The 25,977-nt window shown below is 43.6% G+C and overlaps 1 protein-coding gene across 3 annotated transcripts in view; it reads left to right on the top strand.

Annotated features, from left to right (window-relative positions):
* si:ch211-180a12.2 (uncharacterized) overlaps window positions 1–25,977 on the top strand; it is a 67,650-nt gene that overhangs the window by 21,328 nt on the left and 20,345 nt on the right. For 2 of the 3 annotated variants that reach the window (XM_029713962.1, XM_029713953.1), the window contains exons 6-9: window positions 13,567–13,728; window positions 14,563–14,898; window positions 16,447–16,497; window positions 16,781–17,035. In XM_029713962.1, coding sequence (XP_029569822.1) covers window positions 13,567–13,728; window positions 14,563–14,898; window positions 16,447–16,497; window positions 16,781–17,035 — 804 coding nt within the window. The remainder of the gene's footprint in view (window positions 1–13,566; window positions 13,729–14,562; window positions 14,899–16,446; window positions 16,498–16,780; window positions 17,036–25,977) is intronic. The other variant, XM_029713972.1, reaches the window with a different exon arrangement.

Below are 25,977 nucleotides of genomic sequence, written 5' to 3'. Positions count from 1 at the left end.
TGACGAAGAACAGCAAAGGTAATACAATTTTTCTAATAGTAATTCTGATTTTAGTTTGTCCCAAACTTGGTGGGTGTCAAATTAGCTAGCCGTGATGGCCGAGCTATGTACTCAGAATATTGCAAAATGTGCTTTCGCCGAAGAGCTATTTTAAAATCGGACATAGCGATTGCATAAAGGAGTTCTGTATCTATAATTCTTAAAATAATTGTTATATATTCTGTCAACGTTTATCGTGAGTAATTTAGTAAATTCACCGGAAGTTTTCGGTGGGTATGCTAGTTCTGAACATCACATGCTAATGTAAAAAGCTGTTTTTTGATATAATTATGAACTTGATTGAACAAAACATGCATGTATTGTATAACATAATGTCCTAGGAGTGTCATCTGATGAAGATCATCAAAGGTTAGTGCTGCATTTAGCTGTGTTTTGGGGTATTTGTGATGCATGCTAGTTGCTTGGAAATGGCTGTGTTTTTTTGTGTCTATGTACTCTCCAAACATAATCTAATGTTTTGCTTTCGCTGTAAAGCCTTTTGGAAATTGGACAACGTGGTTCGATTCAGGAGAAGTGTATCTATAAAATGGTGTAAAATAGTCCTATGTTTGAGAACTTTGAATTATGACATTTTGTGGTTTTAAATTTGGCGCTCTGATTTGTCACTGGCTGTTGAATAGTGTGGGACGATTTCGTCCCACCTCCCGTAGAGAGGTTAACAAACTATAGTTTTGGCAAGTCGGTTAGGACATCTACTTTGTGAATGACACAAGTAATTTTTCCAACATTTGTTTACAGACAGATTATTTCACTTATAATTCACTGTATCACAATTCCAGTGGGTCAGAAGTTTACATACACTAAGTTGACTGTGCCTTTAAACAGCTTGGAAAATTCCAGAAAATGATGTCATGGCTTTAGAAGCTTCTGGCTAATTGACATCCTTTGAGTCAATTGGAGGTGTACCTGTGGATGTATTTCAAGGCCTACTTTCAAACTCAGTGCCTCTTTGCTTGACATCATGGGAAAATCAAAAGAAATCAGCCGAGACCTCAGAAAAAATTGTAGATCTCCACAAGTCTGGTTCATCCTTGGGAGCAATTTCCAAATGCCTGAAGGTACCACGTTCATCTGTACAAACAATAGTACGCAAGTATTAACACCATGGGACCACGCAGCCGTCATACCGCTCAAGAAGGAGACGCGTTCAGTCTCCTAGAGATGAACGGACTTTGGTACGAAAGTGCAAATCAATCCCAGAACAACAGCAAAGGACCATGGGAAGATGCTGGAGCAAACAGGTACAAAAGTATCTGTATCCACAGTAAAACAAGTCCTATATCGACATAACCTGAAAGGCCACTCAGCAAGGAAGAAGCCACTGCTTCAAAACCGCCATAAAAAAGCCAGACTGCGGCTTGCAACTGCACATGGGGACAAAGATCGTACTTTTTGGAGAAATGTCCTCTGGTCTGATGAAACAAAAATAGAACTGTTTGGCCATAATGACCATCGTTATGTTTGGAGGAAAAAGAGCGATGCTTGCAAGCCGAAGAACACCATCCCAACCGTGAAGCACGGGGGTGGCAGCATCATGTTGTGGGGGTGTTTTGCTGCAGGAGGGACTGGTGCACTTCGCAAAATAGATGGCTTCATGAGGAAAGAAAATTATGTGGATATATTGAAGCAACATCTCAAGACATCAGTCAGGAAGTTAAAGCTTGGTCGCAAATGGTTCTTCCAAATGGACAATGACCCCAAGCATACTTCCAAAGTTGTGGCAAAATGGCTTAAGGACAACAAAATCAAGGTATTGGAGTGGCCATCACAAAGCCCTGACCTCAATCCTATAGAAATTTTGTGGGCAGAACTGAAAAAGCGTGTGCGAGCAAAGAGGCCTACAAACCTGACTCAGTTACACCAGCTCTGTCAGGAGGAATGGGCCAAAATTCACCCAACTTATGGTGGGAAGCTTGTGGAAGGCTACCCGAAACGTTTGACCCAAGTTAAACAATTTAAAGGCAATGCTACCAAATACTAATTGAGTGTATGTAAACTTCTGACCCACTGGGAATGTGATGAAAGCAATAAAAGCTGAAATAAATAATTCTCTCTACTATTATTCTGACATTTCACATTATTAAAATAAAGTGGTGATCCTAACTGACCTAAGACAGGGATTTTTTACTAGGATTAAATGTCAGGAATTGTGAAACTGAGTTTAAATGTATTTGGCTTAGGTGTATGTAAACATCTGAATTCAACTGTAATATTTCACCCATTGGAACCACACCTGTTGGCATTTTCATAAACAATCGCAACATTGTTTCAGTAATATATAGAACTTTTCTCGCAGCTCTGGTATATAAAGCTTTTTTGAGGCCTTGCAAACAATTCATTCTGTGGCAGCACAATGACCAAACGATATAATGTATATGTGAGGCTCTTGATCATATCTTTGATCATGACACTGGTGAGGAGGAGAGAGGCCAGGAAACTGACAGTGAAGATGCATTAGAGGGGGAGTGTCAGTAGTTGATGACAACACAGAATATGATCCAGACCAAGAGACATCCGATGTGGAACAATCCAGTGATGAGGTTGTTGTTACATTCTGGTCAAATAATGGAAATTTACTGGTCTTCATCCCCACCTGAGAGGAGAGGTCGGCTGTCGGCTGAAATGTTATCTGGATGACCCCAGGGCCAACAAGATACACCATATCCCGGGTTGATTACATAAAATCCTGCCACTATTTAAAAAATGTAAATGGTTTTAAAACAAATGTCCTTGTTAAACTTTGACACAAAGTAGTCTGTGATAAATAGCACAATATGTTTAATCTGAGTATTTGTTATAGTCAAAATAATCCATACATTATGCAACTCAAAATCGAGTTGTATAAGCTCAGGTCAATGAGGCCTACAGGCCATAAATAGCAAATAGAAGTTCAAAACTTCTGTCATTTGAGATGGACGTGTGCTACGTATAGGGCCATTTTCTCGGAAACAAGACCAGTCCTGGACTAAAAAGCATGTTCAATGGAAATGATTGGCACCCCTGTTTTCAATACCTCACCTTGCGAGGTTAACAACACTGAGCCTTTCTCGAAAATGTTTTATGAGATTGGAGAACACTTGGGAGGGGTCTTAGACCATTCCTCCATACAAAATATTTCCAGATCCTTGATATCCTTTGTCTGCACTTATGGACTGCCCTCTTCAATTCAAATCACAATGGGCTTTAAGTCCAGAGGCAGAGATGGCCATTGAAAAATGTTTATTTTGTGGTCAATTGAGGTATTTCTTTGTGGATTTGGATGTGTGCTTGGGGTTATTGTCTTGCTAAAAGATATACTTGTGGCCAAGTTTCAGCCTCCTGCCAGAGGCAAACAGGTTTTTAGCTAAAATGTCATGGTGCTAGGTAGTTCATAATGCTGTTGACCTTAAAGGATACGTTTTACAATGAAATCTCTATTTTGGATGTAAATGGTAAAGGTTCAGACACATTTTTTGGTGACTTCACTTGTTTTTGAGAAGCTTACCCCAAACTGCAAATCAACTCCTCATCCTAATTGTGTAGTAAGGGTGCCCTGAAAAACATGAACAAAAGCTTCTAAAACACCCAAATATGTCCTTTTAGAAACGGCAAAGCTCTCATTATAGTGATGCAGGTCTGTAGTTGTAGACATGAAATTGTGTCATTCCGAACTTTATCCGCAATGTCATATTCCCTTTTGTGCAACTAGAGCCGTTTCCTCAATACAGCTGTTCCATTCTCTGTGTAGCCTGCTACTACAGGTAACTGTCAAAATAAAGGAAACACCAACATAAAGTGTCTTAATAGGGCGTTAACCCAAAATGAGCTGCCAGAACAGCATCAATGCACCTTGGCATAGATTCTAGAAGTGTCTGGAACTTAATGTGTGGAAGCGCCCCATGCTTTCAATATGCATTTCCTTTATTTATTTTGGCAGTTACCTGTAGAATGAGGGAGAGGTATTGCTCGAGTCGCAACAAAATGGAATATAATGCTACGGATAACGTCTTTATTGTTTCTCTTCGTAGCCTACACACTTTCGATATTTAAATAATAAATCATTTTATTTTTCCATTGTGTTAATGATGGCAGATTTATTGATTTCCAATTCTTTAGTATAACTTTTTTTAAGATAAGTTATGAGAAGAGGATCGTCCAACCCATCGGGTATCTCACTACACCCCACTGTGCCACGCCATGAAATATGCAGACAGACGGATCAAATCAAATCAAATCAAATGTATTTATATAGCCCTTCGTACATCAGCTGAAATCTCAAAGTGCTGTACAGAAACCCAGCCTAAAACCCCAAACAGCAAGCAATGCATGTGAAAGAAGCACGGTGGCTGGGAAAAACTCCCTAGGAAAAACTCCTGAGAAAGGCCAAAAACCTAGGAAGAAACCTAGAGAGGAACCAGGCTATGAGGGGTGGCCAGTCCTCTTCTGGCTGTGCCGGGTGGATATTATAACAGAACATGGTAAAGATGTTAAAATGTTCGTAAATGACCAGCATGGTCAAATAATAATAATCATAGTAATTGTCGAGGGTGCAACAAGCACGTCCGGTGAACAGGTCAGGGTTCCGTAGCCGCAGGCAGAACAGTTGAAACTGGAGCAGCAGCATGGCCAGGTGGACTGGGGACAGCAAGGAGTCATCATGCCAGGTAGTCCTGAGGCATGGTCCTAGGGCTCAGGTCCTCCGAGAGAAAGAAAGAAAGAGAGAAAGAGAATTAGAGAGAGCATATTTACATTCACACAGGACACCGGATAAGACAAGAATACTCCAGATGTAACAGACTGACCCTAGCCCCCCGACACATAAACTACTGCAGCATAAATACTGGAGGCTGAGACAGGAGGGATCAGAAGACACTGTGGCCCCATCCGATGATACCCCCGGACAGGGCCAAACAGGCAGGATATAACCCCACCCACTTTGCCAAAGCACAGCCCCCACACCACTAGAGGGATATCTACAACCACCAACTTACCGTCCGAAGACAAGGCCGAGTATAGCCCACAAAGATGTCCGCCACGGCACAACCCAAGGGGGGGGCGCCAACCCAGACAGGAAGACCACGTCAGTGGCTCAACCTACTCAAGTGACGCACCCCTCCCATGGACGGCATGGAAGAACACCAGTAAGTCAGTGACTCAGCCCCTGTAAAAGGGTTAGAGGCAGAGAATCCCAGTGGGAAGAGGGGAACAGACAAGGCAGAGACAGCAAGGGCGGTTCGTTGCTCCAGCCTTTCCGTTCACCTTCACACTCCTGGGCCAGACTATACTTAATCATAGGATCTACTGAAGAGATAAGTCTTCAGTAAAGACTTAAAGGTTGAGACTGAGTCTGCGTCTCTCACATGGATAGGCAGACCATTCCATAAAAATGGAGCTCTATAGGAGAAAGCCCTACCTCCAGCCGTTTGCTTAGAAATTCTAGGGACAATTAGGAGGCCTGCGTCTTGTGACCGTAGCGTACGTGTAGGTATGTACGGCAGGACCAAATCGGAAAGATAGGTAGGAGCAAGCCCATGTAATGCTTTGTAGGTTAGCAGTAAAACCTTGAAATCAGCCCTTGCCTTAACAGGAAGCCAGTGTAGGGAGGCTAGCACTGGAGTAATATGATCAAATTTTTTGGTTCTAGTCAGGATTCTAGCAGCCGTATTTAGCACTAACTGAAGTTTGTTTAGTGCTTTATCCGGGTAGCCGGAAAGTAGAGCATTGCAGTAGTCGAGCCTAGAAGTAACAAAAGCATGGATTAATTTTTCTGCGTCATTTTTGGACAGGAAGTTTCTGATTTTTGCAATGTTACGTAGATGGAAAAAAGCTGTCCTTGAAGCAGTCTTGATATGTTCTTCAAAGGAGAGATCAGGGTCCAGAGTAACGCCGAGGTCCTTCACAGTTTTATTTGAGACGACTGTACAACCATCCAGATTAATTGTCAGATTCAACAGAAGATCTCTTTGTTTCTTGGGACCTAGGACAAGCATCTCTGTTTTGTCCGAGTTTAAAAGTAGAAAATTTGCAGCCATCCACTTCCTTATGTCTGAAACACAGGCTTCTAGCGAGGGCAATTTTGGGGCTTCACCATGTTTCATTGAAATGTACAGCTGTGTGTCGTCCGCATAGCAGTGAAATTTAACATTATGTTTTCGAATGACATCCCCAAGAGGTAAAATATATAATGAAAACAATAGTGGTCCTAGAACGGAACCTTGAGGAACACCGAAATTTACAATTGATTTGTCAGAGGACGAACCATTCACAGAGACAAACTGATATCTTTCCGACAGATAAGATCTAAACCAGGCCAGAACTTGTCCATGTAGACCAATTTGGGTTTCCAATCTCTCCAAAAGAATGTGGTGATCGATGGTATCAAAAGCGGCACTAAGATCTAGGAGCATGAGGACAGATGCAGAGCCTCGGTCTGACGTCATTAAAAGGTCATTTACCACCTTCACAAGTGCAGTCTCAGTGCTATGATGGGGTCTAAAACCAGACTGAAGCGTTTCGTATACATTGTTTGTCTTCAGGAAGGCAGTGAGTTGCTGCGCAACAACTTTTTCTAAAATTTTTGAGAGGAATGGAAGATTCGATATAGGCCGATAGTTTTTTATAATTTCTGGGTCAAGATTCGGCTTTTTCAAGAGAGGCTTTATTACTGCCACTTTTAGTGAGCTTGGTACACATCCGGTGGATAGAGAGCCGTTTATTATGTTCAACATAGGAGGGCCAAGCACAGGAAGCAGCTCTTTCAGTAGTTTAGTTGGAATAGGGTCCAGTATGCAGCTTGAGGGTTTGGAGGCCATGATTATTTTCATCATTATGTCAAGAGATATAGTACTAAAACACTTTAGTATCTCCCTTGATCCTAGGTCCTGGCAGAGTTGTGCAGACTCTGGACAATGAAGCCCTGGAGGAATACCCAGATTTAAAGAGGAGTCCGTAATTTGCTTTCTAATGATCATGATCTTTTCCTCAAAGAAGTTCATAAATGTATTACTGCTGAAGTGAAAGCCATCCTCCATTTGCGAATGCTGCTTTTTAGTTAGCTTTGCGACAGTGTCAAAAAGAAATTTCGGATTGTTCTTATTTTCCTCAATTAAGTTGGAAAAATAGGATGATCGTGCAGCAGTGAGGGCTCTTCGATACTGCGCGGTACTGTCTTTCCAAGCTAGTCGGAAGACTTCCAGTTTAGTGTGGCGCCATTTCCGTTCCAATTTTCTGGAAGCTTGCTTCAGAGCTCGTGTATTTTCTGTATACCAGGGAGCTAGTTTCTTATGACAGATGTTTTTCATTTTTAGGGGTGCAACTGCATCTAGGGTATTGCGCAAGGTTGAATTGAGTTCCTCGGTTAGGTGGTTAACTGATTCTTGTCCTCTGACGTCCTTGGGTAGGCAGAGGGAGTCTGGAAGGGCATCAAGGAATCTTTGGGTTGTCTGAGAACTTATAGCACGACTTTTAATCTTCCTTGGTTGGGGTCTGAGCAGATTTTTTGTTGCAATTGTAAACGCAATAAAATGGTGGTCCGATAATCCAGGATTATGAGGAAAAACATTAAGATCCACAACATGTATTCCATGGGACAAAACTAGGTCCAGAGTATGACTGTGGCAGTGAGTAGGTCCAGAGACATGTTGGACAAAACCCACTGAGTCGATGATGGCTCCGAAAGCCTTTTGGAGTGGGTCTGTGGACTTTTCCATGTGAATGTTAAAGTCACCAAAAATTAGAATATTATCTGCTATGACTACAAGATCCGATAGGAATTCAGGGAACTCAGTAAGGAACACTGCATATGGCCCAGGAGGCCTGTAAACAGTAGCTATAAAAAGTGATTGAGTAGGCTGCATAGATTTCATGACTAGAAGCTCAAAAGACGAAAACGTCATTGTTATTTTTTTTGTAAATTGAAATTTGCTATCGTAAATGTTAGCAACACCTCCGCCTTTGCCGGATGCACGGGGGGTTTGGTCACTAGTGTAACCAGGGGGTGAGGCCTCATTTAACACAGTAAATTCATCAGGCTTAAGCCATGTTTCAGTCAGGCCAATCACATCAAGATTATGATCAGTGATTAGTTCATTGACTATAACTGCCTTGGAAGTGAGGGATCTAACATTAAGTAACCCAATTTTGAGATGTGAAGTATCACAATCTCTTTCAATAATGGCAGGAATGGAGGAGGTCTTTATACTAGTAAGATTACTGAAGCGAACACCGCCATTTTTAATTTTGCCCAACCAAGATCGAGGCACAGACACGGTCTCAATGGGGAAAGCTGAGCTGACTACGCTAACTGTGCTAGTGGCAGACTCCACTAAGCTGGCAGGCTGGCTAACAGCCTGTTGCCTGGCCTGCACCCTATTTCATTGTGGAGCTAGAGGAGTTAGAGCCCTGTCTATGTTCGTAGATAAGATGAGAGCACCCCTCCAGCTAGGATGGAGTCCGTCACTCCTCAGCAGGCCAGGCTTGGTCCTGTTTGTGGGTGAATCCCAGAAAGAGGGCCAGTTATCTACAAATTCTATCTTTTGGGAGGGGCAGAAAACAGTTTTCATCCAGCGATTGAGTTGTGAGACTGCTGTAGAGCTCATCACTCCCCCTAACTGGGAGGGGGCCAGAGACAATTAATCGATGCCGACACATCTTTCTAGCTGATTTACATGCTGAAGCTATGTTGCGCTTGGGGCCCTCTGACTGTTAAAAGTAAGTTTACATTGTAATACTTCTGACAGCCAACTTTCTTACTCCGCCCACAACTTCTGGACGTTGAAGCATTGGTTAATTAGTCATTATTAGTTTTAGACTTAAGACATGACTCTGCCGTTGTGCTGTAGAATTTCTGAATTTTGTCTCTTGTATAATACATTCTTAGATATGATCTCTGCAAGGTATTATATATCTTCCCTATCATATGAACATCCTTTTCTGACTCAAATAGGATTCCCTCAAGGTTGCACTGATGTCTAAATGATTTCAAAATGAAATGTAGTTACAGTATATGTAACATTTAAGTTGCATGTATTTTAAACCATCTACATTGGTGAGTCCAAAATTACTTTTTAATACTGTCTTGGAAATAAAGGTATTCCCTATTACCAAGTCATTTACAGTTTCTATGCCTTTAGTTTCCATGTGCACCAGTTTATCGGTGAATTCTGAAAAGCTATCCAAGGATTGTTTTAAAAGGTTGTGTTTTTAGGAAGACATATTGGTTTTTGTAAAATACATTTTATTTTATTCCATATTGTTATACCGTTCTTACCTATGAAGTTGTTAATGTTCTTCGCTTTATCCTTTGAAAATAGACATGTAAAAATATTCTGGGGATGAGCATGCGTGTCTAAAATATGTAACCATTGTTCCTCTTTAGTGCATTTTATATATGTCGCAAGTAAAAGCCTTGGTGTCACGGTTGTCGTTGGTGATAGAGGACCAAAATGCAGCAGGTACGTGTATGCTCATATTTAGATTTATTAACTTACAAAAAAACAACTGAATACAAAATACCAAAACTACTAGAACTAACAAACGAACAACAAAACAGTCTGGCAAAGCCTAGGGCTGAACACAGAACAATCACCCACAAAACACAAACACAAACACACCCTCATTTATGAGACTCTCAATCAAAGGCAGATAGACAACACCTGCCTTCAACTGAGAGCCCCAATCAACCAAACATAGAAACACACACACTAGATTCCACATAGAACTACCTAGACATAAACCAAAACCCGGACATACTAAATCAAACACCCTTTACACAAACACACCACCCTGAACCACATAAAACAAATACCCTCTGTCACGCCCTGACCAAACTACAAAACAATTAACCTTATATACTGGCCAGGACGTGACAGTACCCCCCCCTTAAAGGTGCTACCCCAGAAGCACCTTAACAAAAAAAAATTACCCCCAAACAATACCCAAAAGAAAATTCCCCCTTACTAAAGGGAGGGAAGGGAGGGTGGCTGCCGTCAACGACGGCACTGTGCTACACCCCCCCTCCCCAACCCACCTATATTGGAGGCGGCTCCGGCTCAGGCCGTTCCAGGCTGTCTGGGCAGTCTGGCAGCTCGGGACGGTCAGGGCAGTCTGGCAACTCGGGACGGTCAGGGCAGTCTGGCAACTCGGGCAGGTCAGGGCAGTCTGGCAACTCGGGCAGGTCAGGGCAGTCTGTCAGCTCGGGGCAGTCTGGGCAGTCTGGCCACTCCGGCAGTTCAGGGCAGTCTGGCCACTCCGGCAGTTCAGGGCAGTCTGGCCACTCCGGCAGTTCAGGGCAGTCTGGCCACTCCGGCAGTTCAGGGCAGTCTGTCAGCTCGGGGCAGTCTGGGCAGTCTGGCCACTCCGGCAGTTCAGGGCAGTCTGGCCACTCCGGCAGTTCAGGGCAGTCTGGCCACTCCGGCAGTTCAGGGCAGTCTGGCCACTCCGGCAGTTCAGGGCAGTCTGGCCACTCCGGCAGTTCAGGGCAGTCTGGCCACTCCGGCAGTTCAGGGCAGACTGGCCACTCCGGCAGTTCAGGGCAGACTGGCCACTCCGGCAGTTCAGGGCAGACTGGCCACTCCGGCAGTTCAGGGCAGACTGGCCACTCCGGCAGTTCAGGGCAGACTGGCCACTCCGGCAGTTCAGGGCAGTCTGGCCACTCCGGCAGTTCAGGGCAGTCTGGCCACTCCGGCAGTTCAGGGCAGTCTGGCCACTCCGGCAGTTCAGGGCAGTCTGGCCACTCCGGCAGTTCAGGGCAGTCTGGCCACTCCGGCAGTTCAGGGCAGTCTGGCCACTCCGGCAGTTCAGGGCAGTCTGGCCACTCCGGCAGTTCAGGGCAGTCTGGCCACTCCGGCAGTTCAGCGCAGTCTGGCCACTCCGGCAGTTCAGCGCAGTCTGGCCACTCCGGCAGTTCAGCGCAGTCTGGCCACTCCGGCAGTTCAGCGCAGTCTGGCCACTCCGGCAGTTCAGCGCAGTCTGGCCACTCCGGCAGTTCAGCGCAGTCTGACCACTCCGGCGACTGTTGACTGACGGGCAGCTCCGACGACTGTTGACTGACGGGCAGCTCCGACGACTGTTGACTGGCGGGCAGCTCCGACGACTGTTGACTGGCGGGCAGCTCCGACGACTGTTGACTGGCGGGCAGCTCCGACGACTGTTGACTGGCGGGCAGCTCCGACGACTGTTGACTCGCGAGGCTGGGTTTACGCACTTGCCGTTTAGTGCGGGGAGCGGGAACAGGACGAGTCGGACTGGGTGGACGCACTTCCGGGTCCGCACGAGAGACAGGAGCTGGAAACCCAGGGCTATGGAGGCGCACAGCCGGTCTAGATCTTACCTCCTGCACAACCCGCCTTGGCTCGATGGAACTAGTAGCCCTGCACGAGCGGAGTGCTCGTACAGGGCAGACTGGGCTGTGCAGGGGCTTGATGGTAGCCGTGCGTAGAGCGGGAGTTGGGTAGCCTGGTCCTCGGAGGCGTACCGGCGACCAGATGCGCTGCGCAGGCATCCTCCTACCAGGCTGGATGCCCGCTCTAGCACGGCACCTGCGAGGGGCTGGAATAACTCGCACCGGACTGTGCGTGCGTATGGGTGAGATATTGCGCTTCTCAGCGAAACATGGCGCTCCCCACCTCATACGCTCCTCCATATAACCACGGGTAGCTGGCTTCCGGCTCTTCCTTCGCCTAGCCAAACTACCCGTGTGCCCCCCCCCAAAATTTTCTTGGGGGTGCCTCTCGTGCTTCAACGCCAGTCTTGTCCCTCGGAAACGTTCCCGGTCCATACCAGCCTTACTCCTATCCTCTCTCTCGCGTACCACCTGTTTCCAAGGAAGGCGATCTTTCCCTGCTTGGATCTCCTCCCAAGTGTAGGAGCCTTTTCCCTCCAAGATCTCCTCCCAAGTCCATCTCTCTCGTTTGTCCTCTTCGAAAATCCTCCGCTCCTTCCTCTGCTGCTTGGTCCTTTGGTGGTGGGTGATTCTGTCACGGTTGTCGTTGGTGATAGAGGACCAAAATGCAGCAGGTACGTGTATGCTCATATTTAGATTTATTAACTTACAAAAAAACAACTGAATACAAAATACCAAAACTACTAGAACTAACAAACGAACAACAAAACAGTCTGGCAAAGCCTAGGGCTGAACACAGAACAATCACCCACAAAACACAAACACAAACACACCCTCATTTATGAGACTCTCAATCAAAGGCAGATAGACAACACCTGCCTTCAACTGAGAGCCCCAATCAACCAAACATAGAAACACACACACTAGATTCCACATAGAACTACCTAGACATAAACCAAAACCCGGACATACTAAATCAAACACCCTTTACACAAACACACCACCCTGAACCACATAAAACAAATACCCTCTGTCACGCCCTGACCAAACTACAAAACAATTAACCTTATATACTGGCCAGGACGTGACACTTGGGTAGCGAGTTGATACAATTCCAAGGTTAAAACCACCCTCAGACTTTGGAAGATGTAAAATGTTCCTTTTTATTCTTTGAATTTTATTTTCCCACATAAAGTCTGTTATGACCGAGTATACTTTTTTAACGGATGTCTTTGGTGGGGTAATTGGTATTACTGAAAATAAATACAAAAACTTTGGCTGCCATGCTGTTCTAAAAGAGGTTTATTATACCTGTAAGATTTATTGGAAGATGTATTCTATTTAATTAGATCTGCTTTCATATTGTTGAGTAATGGAATACAATGATCTTTATATATTTTTTGTTTGTTGTCACTTATTAAGCATCCTAAGTATTAAAAAAAGTGGTGTAGATCATCATTTATTTTATTTTTCCTATTGCCATTATTTAGTTTTTTCCAAATACATTTTATATCCAGATTTTTTGGTATTCAGATTTTATTTTTAGCAAAGGGGCATTGAGTTTTCAATATTGGTCAGGTATATCAAGAGAGAATCATCAAATAGGTTTAGTTTATAGGGGCCTCCCGAGTGGTGCAGTGGTCTAGCTGTGCCACTAGAGATCCTGGTTCGAGTCCAGTCTCTGTCTCTGCCGGCCGCGACTGGGAGACCCATGGGGCGGCGCACAATTGGCCCAGCGTCATCCAAGTTAGGGAATTTTTTGTCCGGCAGGGATGTTCCTGTCCCATTGCGCACTAGCGACTCCTGTGGCGGGCCAGGTGAAATGCATGTTGACACGGTCGCCAGGTGTACGGTGTTTCCTTTGACACATTGGTGCGGCTGGCTTCTGGGTTAACCACAAAATCAACATTTTGCAATGGTCATTTCAATCTCAATCTCCGGACTTGTAGTTTGAACCTGTAGTTTGAATTGAAGAAGGTAGTCCATAAACACAGACGCAGGATACAGTCTTTTTTTCTCATCTTTATCAAGGGTGCCATAATTTCAGACCCCACTGTATGTATATAATTGCACTTTTATTATGAAGTTTTGTAACACCACTAGTCTCGGAAAATTGTGTTCATATCACCACTGACATCTATCTCCCTCTCCTCTTTCTCTGTCCCTCTCCCTCGTTCCCTCCCCAGAGAAGCAGAAGTTTCTAAATGTATCAGGGATCATTCTGCCTCCCCGGGTCATTGTGGGTCAGAAGGGCAGGGTGACCATCAGTGTGGAGGGGAGAAGGGTGGACAGGGTCCAGACCACCTGGTTCCTCAATGACACCCCCATTTCAGACACCTCACACACAGGTAGAGCCAAACCACAATATGTCACATAACATATTATAAGCTTTATTCTAAGACATTTTAGAGGCCCATTCATGATTATAATATGTTATAAAGCATGATACTATTATAAAGCATTATAGCATTATATACACTCTACAACATATGTATTTGGACAGTGAAGTTACATGTTTTAATGTGACAATACTCCAATGTATATTAAGTAGTCAAAAGTTTAGCATTTGGGGATAGATGCATAAAATAAGTGCTTTCATTTTAAAATGGTAAAACGGATATGTATGAAAATATATTCAAATTAATTGCGACACTATGTACTGTTGCCTCATATGAAACATTTGATTTCAAATCCAAAATGCTGGAGTATAGAGACAAATTGAAAATGCTTCACTGTCCAAATGCATATTGTGTTGTGTATATACACATAGAGCCAGACCACAATGTCGCTTTTGGTAACACTTTAATTACAGCCTACAGGTATAAAACATTATTATACAGTTAGAAGGTATTGTAAGACATGGCATAAGCATGTATTATGTCTTATTATCATCTCATAATGATCCAGACTGAATAACTGACAGAATTTGTATAGAATTTTCAGCCAGTTTAAAATGTCCTACATAGAGAGACAACAGTAGGCACCATAAAGGCTCATACAAGTTAAAAAGTATTATACAAGTAATTATACAAGGACTTTTAATTAAGTGAAGTATTACTTTATTTTGTCATTTATTTAGCATTTTGCTTTTGTGCAGTACATTATCTTAAGTAACTCGCTGCCTTTTGTCTTTTTCATTACATAATTCTACTAACAAATATTGTCCAACATCAAATGACCAGAATCCCGTCCCACATTCAAAGCGTACGCTAACAACACTAACTTTCTCCGTAACCAACTAAGCACCATGCTTCTACCCTACGGTCTCACTCTCACCTCCCCAGTCTCGGAGAAGGGTCCCCTGCTGCTCCCTGGTGGCGACGTGGGCTATTACAAGCTGCACACCCAGGGCCCGCTGCACTCGACGGGGGACAGCAGCAAGCAGCGACTGCTGTCCTCGCTCTCCTTCATCCCCCTGATCTCCATCCACAAGGGGGCAGTGTTCAAGTGCCAGGTGTCTTATGTGGGGAAAGACAAGGTTGTGGTGGAGAGGGTGTCAGACAAGTTCACCATATTGGGTAAGGGACAGCTCTCGCACCAGGGTTGGTGTCAATTTGTTTCAATTCAGGATTTTTTTTTAAATTAAAATGGAATTGAATACAACCCTGTCTCTTTTACAGAAACACTGTCTTTAATTTTTTCTCTTCCTTCTGTCTCAGTGTACAGTGCCTTCAGAAAGTATTCATACCCCTTGACTTATTCCACATTCCACATTATAGCCTGAATTCAAAATTGATTAAATAAAATAAAAATGACACCCATCTACACACAATGCCCCATAATGACAAAGTGAAAAAAATGTATATATTTTTGCAAATTGATTGATAGAGAAATACCTAATTTACATATTAAAATCACCTTTGGCAGTGATTACAGCTGTGAGTCTTTCTGGGTAAGTCTCTAAGAGCTTTCCACTCCCGGATTGTACAATATTTGCATATTATTCTTTTTAAACTCTTCAGGCTCTCTCAAGTTGGTTGTTGATCATTGCTAGAAAGCCATTTTCAAATCTTGCCATAGATTTTCAAGCTGATTTAAGTCAAAACTGTAACTAAGCCACTCAGGAACATTCAATGTTGTCTTTCTTGGTAAGCAACTCCATTATATTTGGCCTTGTGTTTTAGGTTATTGTCCTGCTGAAAGGAGAGTTTGTCTCTGTGTCTGTTGGAAAGCACACTGAACCAGGTTTTCCTCTACGATTTTGCCTGTGCTTAGCTCTATTCCATTTATTTTTATCCCCCCCCAAACCCCTAGTTCTTGTCGATGATAAGCATACCCATAACATGATCCAGCCACCAGCATGCTTGAAAATATGATGTTGTGTTGGATTTGCCCCAAATTAATCTTTTGTATTCAGGACATAAAGTTAATTTCTTTGGCCCATTTTTTTGGTTTTACTTTAGTGCCGTATTGCAAATAGGATGCACATTTTGGAATATTTTTATTCTGTACAGGCTTCATTCTTTTCCCTCAGTCATTTAGGTTGGTATTGTGGAGTAACTATAATGTTGTTGATCCATCCTCAGTTTTCTCCTATCACAGCCATTAAACTGTAACTGTTTTAATGTCACCATTGGCCTCATGGTGAAATCCCTGAGCGGTTTCCTTACTCTCCGGCAGCTAAGGTAGGAAGGACGCCTGTATCTTTGCAGTGACTGTGTGTATTGATATACCATCCAAAGTGTAATTAATAACTTCACCATGCTCAAATCTGTCTTTGAATCTGTCTTTGAAATTCACTGCTCAACTGTGGGACATTAAAATTAAAATTATCTGTATGTGTTGGGTACAGAGATGAGGTAGCCATTCAAAAATCATGCTAAACACTATTATTGTAGAGCGTGAGTCCATGCAACTTATTATGTGACTTGTTAACACATTTTTACTCCTGAACTTCAATTTTTTTCTAAGAAACATAATTCCACTTTGACATTATGGGGTATTGTGTGTAGGCCGGAGATTTTTAAAAAAATCTCAATTTCATACATTTTAATTTCAGATTGTAACACAAAGGTTGAAAAAATACTTTAAAATGACTTGTCCTGTCCTCTCTTACTTTTCTTCAGCTCCCCCCAAGGTCTCAGAGATTCAGCTCACAGAGGCAGGTGATGACTCCGGTAAGATGAACTCAAGTTCATTTTAAATACAAATTAAAGTACACTGCATATCAGGTTTGGAGTCAATTCCATTTCAACTTGACCAATCGCGTTTTTAACAGTCTTGACAATATAGCAGACATTTTTATCCAAAACGACTTACAATACAGTCCGTGCAACATTTTTTTGTGTATGATTCCTGTGGTAATTAAACACACAACCTTGGCTTTGCCAGTGCTGCACTGTTACCAACTGACCCACACAAGTCTATTCGCTGCATGTCTCTTTCCACTCTCTCCTCCAGGTGTGGTCACCCTGACCACCCAGGCCTCGTGCTTCCATCCAGACATCATCACCTTCCGTTGGTTCTGCCAGGGGGGCGAACTGAGCCCCGTGGCTTCCCAGGCCCTGTCTGCCCCACGGCCCGACACCCAGGGCTTCTTCTCGGCCATGAGCCAGTGCAAGCTGCCCCGCGCCGAGCTGGAGCACGGCGGCACCAAGGTGTGGGTGAGCGTCCATCACATCGCCCTCAAGCACCCCGTCACCCGCGAGACCCGAGGTGAGAGGAAGGTGGTGTTTGTGAGGGTTAAAGGTGTATTATTTGTTAACTTACCTTAAATATAGTTTATGGAAAAGGAGAGACTGCAATCCAAGCTTTGGTTTTATTTACCTACGAGTCCACAGACTGCTTTTCGGCTAAGGAAACAAATACATAATTTCATAATTTGGGTCAACTACCCCTTTAAGGGAGGAGGGGCAGGAGTATTGACCTATTTTGTGTCTTTTTCCACAGAAGTTTCATAAATGTAACATAAATAGGTGTGAGGAATGCCCAATGTTCCCTCTAAACTGCCAACATGCGCGCATACAGTAGTCCTAAGACTGTTGCGCAGCTCCCTTGGACTGCCACCCAGAAATAGACCTATCAGCCCACAGAGGGGAAGCATGAGATTGTAATTCACTCAACTTTCTAAAGCTGTGGTCACCAACCGGTCGATCTCCAAGGCATTCCTAGTCAATCTGCGAACATTCCTGTAAAAAAAAACTACGATAAAACCTTGTGTTCCTATTTTCTTTTTTTTTCTCTCGAGCTGTTGGTGGTAGGTGCACCCAATTCAGCTGCACTGCAGCACCGGGTAGGTGAGCTGTTGCCATTTTGAACCATTTCATTTGTCTGAAGGTATGAACTCTACCATCTCAGCAGGCCAAGAGAGCAAATCAACTGCACTACAGGCCTACCGCTGACCAATCGGATGGCTCAGATGACCTGTCTGCAGTAAGGTAGCAGGCATAAAAGAAAGCTTCAGCAAAGTTGATACTGTGAGATTTCAAAACATTTAAAACCATGACTAAAGAGGCTGTCAACGAATACAGCAAAGAGATGCTGTTTTTAATTTGAATTCAACACTTTTATACGCCATAAAATGCGCTTTCTTCCTATTTCCTCTCAGCGCTACAGCAAGTACTGCAGCAGTAACATGCTGACCACACCCACGAGCATTGCAAAATAAATGTACACATGCATGTTATTCAATCATTTCATCCAAACTGCTAGCGCGCATTTTTATTTTGTCCATTCACACCAGACGCGGTCAGGACATGCAGGTTGAAATATCAAAATGAACTCTGAACCAAATATATTCATTTGTCGACATACATGGCAATTTAGCTAGCAAGCTTGTGTTGCTAGCTAATTTGTCCTGGGATGTAAACATTGGGTTCTTATTTTACCTGAAATGCACAAGGTCCTCTACTCTGACAATTCATTCACAGGTGAAAGGGTAAACCAAGTTAGTTTCTAGTAATCTACCCTCCTTCAGTCGTCTTCTTCTTTTGGATTTTTTTATGGCGGTTGACAATCAACTTTAAGGTGCATTACCGCTAGTAACTGGACTGGAGTGTGGACCTCAGTTCATCTGTCAATCACCCACGTGGGTATATGCTCCTAAAAACCAATAAGGAGATGGGAGAGGCAGGACTTGAAGCGCGTCAAGCTTAAAAAATAGAACCAAGTTCTATTTTAGCACCTGGCTATGCAGACACTCGTTGACACACGCAAGCAGTTTGGATTAAATGATTGAATAACATGTATGTGTACATACATTTTCCAATGCTCGCAAACGTAACGCGAGCGTTGTGGTCAGTTACACGTTTCAACCTTTCCCCAAATGAATATAAACTCAGCAAAAAAAGAAACATTCCTTTTTCAGGACCCTATCTTTCAAAGATAATTAGCAAAAATCCAAATAACTTCACAGATCTTCATTGTAAAATCTTCACTGTTTCCCATGCTTGTTCAATGAACAATAAGCAATTAATGAACATGCACCTGTGGAACAGTCGTTAAGACACTAACAGCTTAGACGGTAGACAATTAAGGTCACATTTATGAAAGTTTAGGACACTAAAGAGGCCTTTTTACTGACTCTGAAAAACACCAAAAGAAAGATGCCCAGGGTCCCTGCTCATCTGAGTGAACGTGTCTTAGGCATGCTGCAAGGAGGCATGAGGACTGCAGATGTGGCCAGGGCAATACATTTCAATGTCCGTACTGTGAGACGCTTAAGACAATGCTACAGGGAGACAGGATGGACAGCTGATCGTCCTCGCAGTGGCAGACCACATGTAACAACACCTGCACAGGATCGGTACATACGAACATCACACCTGCGGGACAGGTAAAGGATGGCAACAACAACTGCCCGAGATACACCAGGAACGCACAATCCCTCCATCAGTGCTCAGACTGTCCGCAGTAGGCTGAGAGAGGCTGGACTGAGGGCTTGTAGGCCTGTTGTAAGGCAGGTCCTCACCAGACATCACCAGCAACGGTGCCTATGGGCACAAACCCACCGTCGCTGGACCAGACAGGACTGGCAAAAAGTGCTCTTCACTGACAAATCGCGGTTTTGTCTCACCAGGCGTGATGGTCGGATTCGCATTTATCGTCGAAGGAATGAGCGTTACACCGAGGCCAGCACTCTGGAGCGGGATTGATTTGAAGGTGGAGGATCCGTCATGGTCTGGGGCAGTGTGTCACAGCATCATCGGACTGAGCTTGTTGTCATTACAGGCAATCTCAACGCTGTGCGTTACAGGGAAGACATCCTCCTCCCTCATGTGGTACCCTTCCTGCAGGCTCATCCTGACATGACCCTCCAGCATGACAATGCCACCAGCCATACTGCTCGTTCAGTGTTCTGCCATGGCCAACGAAGAGCCCAGATCTCAATTCCATTGAGCATGTCTGGGACCTGTTGGATCTAGGGCTAGGGCCAGGGCCATTCCCCCCAGAAATGTCCAGGAATTTGCAGGTGCCTTGGTGGAAGAGTGGGGTAACATCTCACAGCAAGAACTGGAAAATCTGTTGCAGTCCATGAGGAGGAGATGCACTGCAGTACGTAATGCAACTGGTGGCCACACCAGATACTGACTATTACTTTTGATTTTGACCCCCCCCCCCTTTGTTTAGGGAAGCATTATTCAATTTCTGTTAGTCACATGTCTGTGGAACTTGTTCAGTTTATGTATCAGTTGTTGAATCTTGTTATGTTCATACAAATATTTACACATGTTAAGTTTGCTGAAAATAAACGCAGTTGACAGTGAGAGGACGTTTCTTTTTTTGGTGAGTTTAGTTAGTTCAGAGTTTGTTTTGATAATTCAACCTACGTGTCCTGATTGCATCTGGTGTGGAGGGACAAAATCAACATGCATGCTGTGGTGGAAAAAGTACTCAATTGTCATACTTGAGTAAAAGTAAAGATGCCTTAATAGAAAATGACTCAAGTAAAAGTGAAAGTTACCCAGTAAATAAATAATAATAAAAAGCTAATTTTTTAAATGTATGCTCAGTCAGTTGTGCTTCACAAGTAATACAACAACGGATCTATTACCGGTGTGATCATATACAGTGCATTCGGAAAGTATTCAGAACCCTTGACTTTTTCCAAATTTTGAATTCTGAAATGTATAAAATAAGCAATTTTTCTCAATCTACACACAATACCTAATAATGACAAAGCGAAAACAGGTTTTTAGAAATGTTTGCAAATTTATTACAAATAGAAAACAGAAATACCTTACTTATATAAGTATTCAGACCCTTTGCTATGAGACTCGAAATTGAGCTCAGGTGCATCCTGTTTCCATTGATCATCCTTGAGATGTTTCTACAACTTGATTGGAGTGTACCTGTGGTAAATTCAATTGATTGGACATGATTTGGAAAGGCACACACCTGTCTATATAAGGTCCCACAGTTGACAGTGCACATCAGATCAAAAACCAAGCCATGAGGTCAAAGGAATTGTCTGTAGAGCTCCAAGACAGGATTGTGTCGAGGCACATATCTGGGGAAGGCTACCAAAAAATGTCTGCAGCATTAAAGGTCCCCAAGAACACAGTGGCCTCCAGCATTTTTAAATGGAAGAAGTTGGGAACCACCAAGAATCTTCCTAGAGCTAGTGATAATGCACCTTCCTGAGCAATCAGGGGAGAAGGGCCTTGGTCAGGGAGGTGGCCAAGAACCCGATGGTCACTCTTAGAGAGATCCTGAGTTCCTCTGTGGAGATGGGAGAACCTTCCAGAAGGACAACCTTCTCTGCAGCACTCCACCAATCAGGCCTTTTATGGTAAAGTGGCCAGATGGAAGCCACTGCTCAGTAAAAGGCACATTGCCAAAAGGCACCTAAAGGACTCTCAGACCATGAGAAACAAGATTCTCTGGTCTGATGAAACCGAGATGGAACTCTTTGGCCTGAATGCCAAGAGTCACATCTGGAGGAAACCTGGCACCATCCCTACGGTGAAGCATGGTGGTGGCAGCATCATGCTGTTGGGATGTTTTTCAGCGGGAGGGACTGGGAGACTAGTCAGGAGTGAGAGAAAAATTAACGGAGCATAGTACAGAGAGATCCTTTATGAAAACCTGCTCCAGAGCGCTCAGGACCTCAGACTGGGATGAAGGTTCACCTTCCAAAAGGACAACAACCCTAAGCACACAGCCAAGAAAACACAGAAGTGGCTTCAGGATAAGTCTCTGAATGTCCTTGAACCCGATCAAACATCTCTGGAGAGACCTGAAAATAGCTGTGTACAGACACTCCCCATCCAACCTGACAGAGCTTGAGAGAATCTGCAGAGAAGAATGGGAGAAACTCCCCAAATACATGTGTGCCAAGCTTGTAGCATCAAACCCAAGAAGACTCAAGGCTGTAATCGCTGCCAAAGGTGCATTTTATTTTACCTCATTTAGCTAGGCAAGTCAGTTATTTACAATGACGACCTACCAAAAGGCAAAAGGCCTCCTGCAGGGACGGGGGCTGGGATTAAAAATAATAATTTAATCAAAATATAGGACAAAACACACATCACGACGAGAGACAACACAAAACTACATAAAGAGATACCTAAGATGACAATATAGCATGGCAGCAACACATGACAACACAGTATGATAGCAACACAACATGGCAGCAACACAACATGGCAGCACTATAACATGGTAGCAGCACAGATCATGGTACAAACATTATTGGGCACAGACAACAGCACAAAGGGCAAGAAGGTAGAGACAACAATACATCACGCAAAGCAGCCACAACTGTCAGTAGGAGTGTCCATGATTGAGTCTTTGAATGAAGTGATAAAACTGTCAAGTTTGAGTGTTTGCTGCAGCTCGTTCCAGTCTCTAGTTGCAGCGAACTGAAAAGACGAGCGACCCAGGGATGTGTGTGCTTTGGGAACCTTTTAACAGAATGTGACTGGCAGAACGGGTGTTGTATGTGGAGGATGAGGGCTGCAGTAGATATGTCAGATAGTGGGGAGTGAGTCCTAAGAGGGTTTTGTAAATAAGCATCAACCAGTGGGTCTTGCGACGGGTATACAGAGATGACCAGTTTACAGAAGAGTATGGAGTGCAGTGATGTGTCCTATAAGGAGCATTGGTGGCAAATCTTATGGCCAAATGGTAAAGAACATCTAGCCGTTCGAGAGCACCCTTACCTGCTGATCTATAAATTATGACTCCGTAATCTAGCATGGGTAGGATGGTCATCTGAATCAGGATTCGTTTGGCAGCTTGGGTGAAAGAGGAGCAATTACCATAGAGGAAACCAAGTCTAGATTTAACTTTAGCCTGCTGCTTTGATATGTGCTGAGAGAAGGACAGTGTACCATCTAGCCATACTCCCAAGTACTTGTATGAGGTGACTACCTCAAGCTTTAAACCCTCAGAGGTAGTAATCACACCTGTATAATGAGGAAGTAAGACCAGTCTGAATGAGTGCTGCGTGACATTTGTTTTGGAGGTGTTCAGAACAAGGTTAAGGGCAGAGAAAGCTTGTTGGACACTAAGAAAGCTTTGTTGTGGAGAATTTAACACAAAATCCGGGGAGGGCTGAGTATAAGATTGTTTCATCTGCATATAAATGGATGAGAGAGAGCTTACTACTGGCTGAGCTATGTTGTTGATGTAAATTGAGAAGAGCGTGGGGCCTAGGATCGAGCCTTGGGGTACACCCTTGGTGACAGGCAGTGGCTGAGACAGCAGATGTTCTGACATTATACACTGCACTCTTTGAGAAAGGTAGTTACCAAACCAGGCCAAAGACCCCTCAGAGACACCAATACTCCTTAGCCGGCCCACAATAATGGAATGGTCTACCGCAGGTATTCCCAAACTGGGGAATGCTGTCGGGGGTACGCCAAATAAAAACGTGATTCACATTAAAAAATATATATATATTATATTTTCCAATGGGGCTATACATTTGGGTGAGGTTTCTTTCTCGCCTGAGTAGCCTTGTTTCACTGCTAAAAATAACATTTTAACCACCTAGTGTTCAGCGAAATAAAAACTAAATGTCAAATACAGGTAGCCTAGTCAAATAATTAACATCCAATCACATTAACCGTTACTCTCTCGCGGGAATTCCACTAACGGTCCGTATATAGCCAAACGTAGCTTCTGCTCATTCCGTTTGTCGAAAATGGATAAATGGTTAAAAAAAGTAAGGCCCGCGTCCATAGAGACACATACCAGCTCTACTGGTAGTATTGCTACTACCAGCAGTACTACAACTGCACCTGTTGACGACACAAGTTGTTCTGCTTCCACGAGCACATCCAATACAAGCATCAGTAATTCTACATTTGTTGTCAGCCCAGCTAGCATGGACACTGACAGTTGTGAATCTGATGCAGCCGAAGAGCTACTACCCCCTTACCCGGGAAAGCACCAAACAACAGACAGGGACGTTGGACCATCGAAGAGGTGCAAATGTTATTAGAACTACATTGATTTGGGGATCACTTATATTGGGAGTAGTGCCTTTCCTCAGCCAGAGTGTGTTATATGTGCAAAAGTACTATCTCACAACTCGATGAAACCTTCACTCTTGCGCAGACATTTAGAAATAAAACATGACAATTTGAAAAATAAGCCACAGGAGTTGTTTGAGCGAGAATTAAGACTACTTTTGAGTAGTAAGACGTGTAAAAGCAACAGATACCATTAATAAGAAGGGCTAGATGCGTTTTGTATGATGAGCTACCGAGTGGCTAGGACTGGCAAGACTCATACTATTGCGGAGGTCTTAATTCTTCCTACTGCCGTGGATATGGCTGGGACAATGCTTGGGGAAAAGGCCCAAAAAAACTATACAGACAATATCTTCATCAAACAACACTGTTTCATGACGCATCAGTGACATGGCAGGAGATGTTTTGAAACAATTACTTATGTATTTTCTGCACTATGGAATGATATGGGCAGCGACCATGTAACGCTTTTACAACATACAGAAGTGCGCTGGTTATCAAGAGGCAAAGTATTGACACATTTTTTAAAAATTGACTGGCCTATCTAGGTGATGTTTTTTCTCACCTGAATGTTCTGAATCTAGGTTTACAGGGACTCTCCGCAACTACAGTTGAAGCCAGAAGTTTACATACACTTAGGTTGGAGTCATTAAAACAAATTTTTCAACCACTCCACAAATGTCTTGTTAACAAACTACAGTTTTGGCAAGTCGGTTAGAACATCTACTTTGTGAATGACCCAAGTAATTTTTCCAACAATTGTTTACAGACAGATTATTTCACTTATAATTCACTGTATCACAATTCTAGTGGGTCAGAAGTTTACGTACACTATGTTGACTGTGCCTTTAAACAGCTTGGAAAATTCCAGAAAATGATGTCATGGATTTAGAAGCTTCTGATAGGCTAATTGACATAATTTGAGTCAACTGGAGGTGTACCTGTGGATGTATTTCAAGGCCTACCTTCAAACTCAGTGCCTCTTTGCTTGACATCATGGGAAAATCAAAAGAAATCAGCCGAGACCTCAGAAGAAAATCCACCTCCACTCTGGTTCATCCTTGGGTGCAATTTCCAAATGCCTGAAGCTACCATGTTCATCTATACAAACAATAGTACGCAAGTATAAACACAATGGGACCACGCAGCCGTCATACCGCTTAGGAAGGAGACGCGTTCTGTATCATAGAGATGAACGTACTTTGGTGCGAAAAGTGCAAATCAATCCCAGAACAACAGCAAAGGACCTTGTGAAGATGCTGGAGGAAACAGGTACAAAAGTATCTATATCCACAGTAAAACGAGTCCTATATCGACATTAATCTTAAAGGCCGCTCAGCAAGGAATAAGCCACTGCTCCTAAACCGCCATAAAAAAGCCGGACTTGTCACGTCCTGACCAGCAGAGGGAGGTATTGTATCAGTTGTGGTCAGGATGTGGCAGGTTGTTTGTATGTTAAGTGTTTGTGTTGGGGATGGGACTCCCAATTGAAGGCAGGTGTGTTGAGTTGCCTTTGATTGGGAGTCCTATATAGAAGGGTGTGTTTTTCTTTGGGATTGTGGGTAGTTGTTTGTGTGCACTGCGTTTGTTTTAGCCTGCCACACTGTTGCCGTTGTGAGTATTGTTTTTTTGGTTTTCCAGTGGATACTTTACTTGTTTTTATCAATAAACATGAGTATCCACATGTATCCACTGTGATAGACTGCATCCGGTTTGTAGAGTGTTGGAGGCTATTTTGTAAATGACATCACCAAAGACGAGGATCGGTAGGATGGTCAGTTTTACGAGGGTATGTGTGGCAGCATGAGTGAAGGATGCTTTGTTGCCAGGTCGATGAATACGGCTGCACAGTAATGTCTCTTATCGATGTCGGTTATGAAATTGTTTAGGACCTTGAGCGTGGCTGAGGTGCACCCGTGACCAGCTCTGAAACCAGATTGCATAGCAGAGAAGGTACGGTGGGATTCGAAATGGTCAGTGATCTGTATGTTAACTTAGCTTTCGAAGACCTTAGAAAGGCAGGGTAAGATAGACATAGGTCTGTAACAGTTTGGGTCTAGAGTGTCTCCCCCTTTGAAGAGGGGGATGACCGCGGCAGCTTTCCAGTCTTTGACGATACGAAATAGAGGTTGAACAGGCTAGTAATAGGGGTTGCAACAATTTCGGCAGATAATTTTA

The sequence above is a fragment of the Salmo trutta genome, chromosome 2, assembly GCF_901001165.1.
Source record: "Salmo trutta chromosome 2, fSalTru1.1, whole genome shotgun sequence".
Taxonomy (NCBI): domain Eukaryota; kingdom Metazoa; phylum Chordata; class Actinopteri; order Salmoniformes; family Salmonidae; genus Salmo; species Salmo trutta.
The sequence above is the reverse complement of the archived record's forward strand: the minus strand, read 5'-3'. Positions and strand labels throughout refer to the sequence as shown.